The 5010-nt window shown below is 46.3% G+C and overlaps 1 protein-coding gene across 1 annotated transcript in view; it reads right to left on the reverse strand.

The window, feature by feature from the left end:
• Positions 1–3760, reverse strand: part of LOC121864757 (stress protein DDR48-like) — a 27006-nt gene extending 23246 nt beyond the window's left edge. Inside the window, exon 1 of the mRNA XM_042363924.1 lies at positions 3591–3760. Within this exon, the coding sequence (XP_042219858.1) occupies positions 3591–3760 (170 nt within the window). The remainder of the gene's footprint in view (positions 1–3590) is intronic.
• Positions 3761–5010: the final 1250 nt, after the last annotated feature.

Below are 5010 nucleotides of genomic sequence, written 5' to 3' on the forward strand. Positions count from 1 at the left end.
CATCACCATTACGTGCATCTTGCATCCTAACCGCAACCGCTAATTTTGCCCCCCTCATCACCACCACCTTTCATCATCTTCACCACCACCATTCATCATCATCATCACCGTCATCATTATAGCGAACTGCGTCTCTTCCCCCTCCCTTCCCCATTCCCCTATCCTGTGGTGTTTCTCCCTTCCCCATCACCTCCATCATCAGCGGGAGGCTCGGGGAGGGATTGAGGGCTCCGGGCGGAGGTCTGAGGGATGCTGGTACCGGATACAAATTGAAAGAAGTTGGTGTGGCCGGTCTAAAGTCTTAGCCCGTGGGCATCCCGCGGGGGAGTATTAACAAAGTTACTGCTGCAGGGGCTTCCAACTCTTTCATCTTGGTAGAGAACGGCTGCTCGAGACGGCGAAGGAGGGGAGGAAGGTGGGAGGGGAGTGAAAGGGGGAAGGGTAAGGTGGGATGGAGGGGATGAAGGGGGGAAGCTGGAACGTGGACGGGGTGAAGAAGGAAGGGGGGGAGGGGATGAAGAAAGAAGATGGTTCGGGGAGGGAAGTGGAGGGGGAAGGGAGGGGGTGAAAGGGAAAAGAATGGACTGGGAGAGACGGGGTGAAGAGGAAAGTGGGAATGGGAGGAGGAAAAGAGGGCGAGGAAAGAAAATATGGCGACTGGAGAAGGGAGAGAGAAGAAAGAGGAAGAGGGAAGAACCAAAAGTTAAGGGTTAGGATTGAGGTGAGAAGTGAAGAAAGTTGAAAGGGAGAGGAGGAGGAAGGCAAGAGTGAGGGAGGTAATGGTAGGGGGCCTTACCTCACTCCTTCCACCACCCCTTGCCATACCTCACCCTCTCTCACCACACCTCCACTTGCATCACCCGTCCCACCTCCCCTCCCACCTCCCCTCGCCTTACCTAACACCCCTTACCTGACGGCTCCTACCACAACTACCCCACCCCTCTACCTCTCACACCACCATCCTCCCTAACCCCTCTACCACCTCCATCACCGCCCCACCATTAAAGGTCACCAGATGAATTGAATTCCCGGGATTCTCGCCGTAATTAGATAGATTATACCGCTGTTTTTCCTGCCGCGTGACTGACATTTTTCCCTTGATTAATTGTCTCACCCTCGTCAATCTCGGTCCCGGTGTTCCACGGTCCTGCAGGAGACTTCCTTACCTGGGCTGCATCTCCCGGGGGCTGTGGAGGGCGGCGTCAGGGTCTCAGGTGTAATACTCGCGTTAAGAAAGAAATGTTGAGTATACCAGGTAATGTACAGCATTCAGAGACTCTACCCAACTATGCGGCCATAAGAGGAAGAAACCTGCATTGTTTATTCAAATTCAAAGTGGTGTTATTCGGATCCAGTAAGACCGGTACAGTTATTTCTGCGATTTTTGTGGCCTATAGTTAATATATAACATTCTTATATGTACAGTAGGTGTTAAGGAAGCATTGTGTGTGTGGAGATAAGTAAGGAGGATACTTTATATAGTGTGATACAGGTGATCGTGGGTATGTTCATGCTCTTGTGAGAGTTTGAACGCTCGTGACAGCGTACAGCGAATGAGGGTGTGAAGTCCGTGGACTTGCATGGTTAATTGGGGTGCGGCAAGTCCGCAGACTTGCATCGTTTTCCATCGTAAATAAAATGATTAATTAATGCCTTCCTAAAGAAACCATCGACATGGGACCAGGTTTGTTCCACTCTACGAATTTTTTGCGATTTTTCCACCAAGTTTGATGAAAAACGATTGTGCCGTTTCGGCTGCCCAGAACAGACACACACACACGCCTAGTCCTATAGTATATTAGATAATGGTACAAACCTATTATACGTTCATGACTTAAAGTGTACCAACAGAGGTATTTAAATCTGTATGGTACAAATATAACATTAGTTGACGTCTTAAAAAACAAGCAAACATTGTGTCAAAGATCTATTTACACAGTATGATAAAAACATCACATCCATTCATAACTTAAGAAAATCACACGAACAGATCCATTTAAACTCAGTGTAACAAACATAGCACTCATACATGACTTAAACTATACAGTACACACACAACATTCGTTCATGACGGAGCAAAACACACACACACACACACACACACACACACACACACACACACACACACACACACACACACACGTACGTTGTAACAGGAACGAGTGTGAAGTGTTGAACCGTACAAACATAATGCTATTCAGAATGTAAAAATTGAAGCACAGTTAGCCGAGTGACCATTAGTGTAAGTACAATATATGGTATTGTAGTGTGTTGGTAACGTGTCATAAACATTCATTCGTGGCCCCTCAGAGAGACAGCTTATAAATAACGCCCACAAATGCTGTGTTCACTATAATGCTGTGTTCGCTATAATGCTGTGTTCACTATAATGCTGTGTTCACTATAATGCTGTGTTCACTATAATGCTGTGTGCACAATAATGCCGTGTTCACTATAATGCTGTTCACTATAATGCTGTGTTCGCTATGCAAGTACTTGGTGTATTTTTTTTTATGGACATGTGTGTGTGTGTGTGTGTGTGTGTGTGTGTGTGTGTGTGTGTGTGTGTGTGTGTGTGTGTGTGTGTGTGTGTGTGTGTGTGTGTGTGTGTGTGTGTGTGTGTGTGTGTGTGTGTGTGTGTGTGTGTGGTATTGAAAGCCTGCAGTGTTTTTGTTGTGTATTGATTCTGTAATGCTGCACTTACTGTAGGAGCAGAGGGAAAGAGAAAATAAAAGAGAGAGAGAGAGAGAGAGAGAGAGAGAGAGAGAGAGAGAGAGAGAGAGAGAGAGAGAGAGAGAGAGAGAGAGAGAGAGAGAGAGAGAGAGAGAGAGAGAGAGAGAGAGAGAGAGAGAGAGAGAGAGAGAGAGAGAGAAACTTTGTACTAAAAAACAGTGGACAAATATATAAAAAAATAAGAAAACGATGGAAAAGAACGAAAGGGAGAGACACAGACACAGAATGAAAGAGAGAGAAAGAAAGAAAGACAGAGAATACAGGCAGGCAGACAGACAGACACACAGACACACAGACAGACAGACAGACAGACAAAATGAAAAAAATTGAGGTGTGGGAGTAAGGAGTGACAGACAGACAGACAGCACTAAATGACGTAAATATTATAAGGGAGTTTACTCAACCATCCTTCAAACATTATTACAACAACAGTAAACTACAAAAAAAAAGACTTGTACCCAAACTTTTGCACATTTAGAAGTTATTTTAAATTCAGTTTCCTGGGCCCCTCCTTCCAGGCCCTCAGTGTTTCCCACTCTCCTCCTTGAGCCGTGATGATGTTTAAATATAATTAACTTCCATCCTTCTCTAGCGGGGAGTGAAAGGATTTTGTATTTTCTAACCTATAAAATTAGAGTCCTTATTTAGCAATCACTCTTGTCAATACACCCGCCAGAGAGGCCAGTAACAATCCAATTTAAAAAGCAAACAAGACGAGGGTTTGTCCAACTGTTGGCGAGGACCCGAGAACTAACATGGTTGGTGGCAGTGTCTCTCTCTCTCTCTCTCTCTCTCTCTCTCTCTCTCTCTCTCTCTCGATGAAATGTTTTATGTGATTATATTCCTCCAAGACTCACAGTAACTCATTCAGACTTTCCATACCCTTAACGGCTAAAATCTCTAAAGCGACACTTGAATCATCCTCCGAGAGTTCCTGCCTTGCTGACGGGCGGCCACGTTGGTGCAAGTGCCACGTGGCCTTGTATAGAGATTTGAGAGCGTATGTAGAGAAAGTTGTCTTCGTCATTATCACATGGAGGATAACAGAGGTGAAACTCACTAGGAGATAGTAAAGTGTGTGTGTGTGTGTGTGTGTGTGTGTGTGTGTGTGTGTGTGTGTGTGTGTGTGTGTGTGTGTGTGTGTGTGTGTGTGTGTGTGTGTGTGCGTGTGTGTGTCAACATGTTCCCACTCCAGCCAGCCCCTCACTTTGTCTTGGACCTCGTGGGACAGAGTAATGGCTTCCTGACAAAGCCACGTCCTGACCTCACCGCCATCTTCCACTCGACCACCAGCGGGCAATACTCTCCTCATTGTCTATTGCACTCGTCCTCCCTGATCCCTATTATTGTTCCTCCTCTCCGCGTGCCTCTACAACCTCGCCACACAACACACCCCGTCACACAGTACACCCCGTCACACAGTACACCCCGTCACACACAGTACACCCCGTCACACACAGTACACCCCGTCACACACAGTACACCCCGTCACACACAGTACACCCCGTCACACAGTACACCCCGTCACACAGTACACCTCGTCACACACAACACAGCAATAAACCTAATACTTTCATTCCAGCTCAACATCCTATACACCGCCCGCGTCATGAGTGGGAAATATAGTTAGCGAGATTGGTGTGTTGTGTCTCAGGTTGCCAACTTCGTGACGGTGGTAGCCCAGGGGGGAGTTACACAAGGCGCAGGGGACCAGGAAGACCTAGGGATAGAGGTGTTATAACGCCTGCAGTAATGTGTTTTATTTATACCTTCCACTCGTTACATAAGGGCCTCTACGACCGGTATTGGAGTCACGGCTGGGTGGGTCAGTGTACCAAGGTTATGATATTGGAAATTTATGTACGAGTTTCAAGAATAATGAACAGAAACTAGATGATTCATATAATAGGTTCTTTTTGTACTGTTCCAAGTGATGTTTATGTTTTATCTCCTATAGTTCCAGCTGGCTATACAGTACCTTCCTTTAGCCTCTCACCCAACGTGCTGACGGGGTTTAGTAAAGGCTGAGTATACAGTACGTGTTGTCTCTTACTTTCTCTTGCACACACACACACACACACACACACACACACACACACACACACACACACTTAAGTTTGTACGTAACATTATCACTGAATGCAATAGAGGCTGCGGAAGTGGTACCCGGATCTACCGCAAGTATACCTCGCAAGCAACACACCCTATCTGACATGCAACACACCTCTTGCCTGAATGGAAAATCATCCACTAGACATTTAGTTCCCAACGCCGACA

This window comes from Homarus americanus, unplaced genomic scaffold, assembly GCF_018991925.1.
Source record: "Homarus americanus isolate GMGI-L3 unplaced genomic scaffold, GMGI_Hamer_2.0 scaffold33500, whole genome shotgun sequence".
NCBI lineage: Eukaryota > Metazoa > Arthropoda > Malacostraca > Decapoda > Nephropidae > Homarus > Homarus americanus.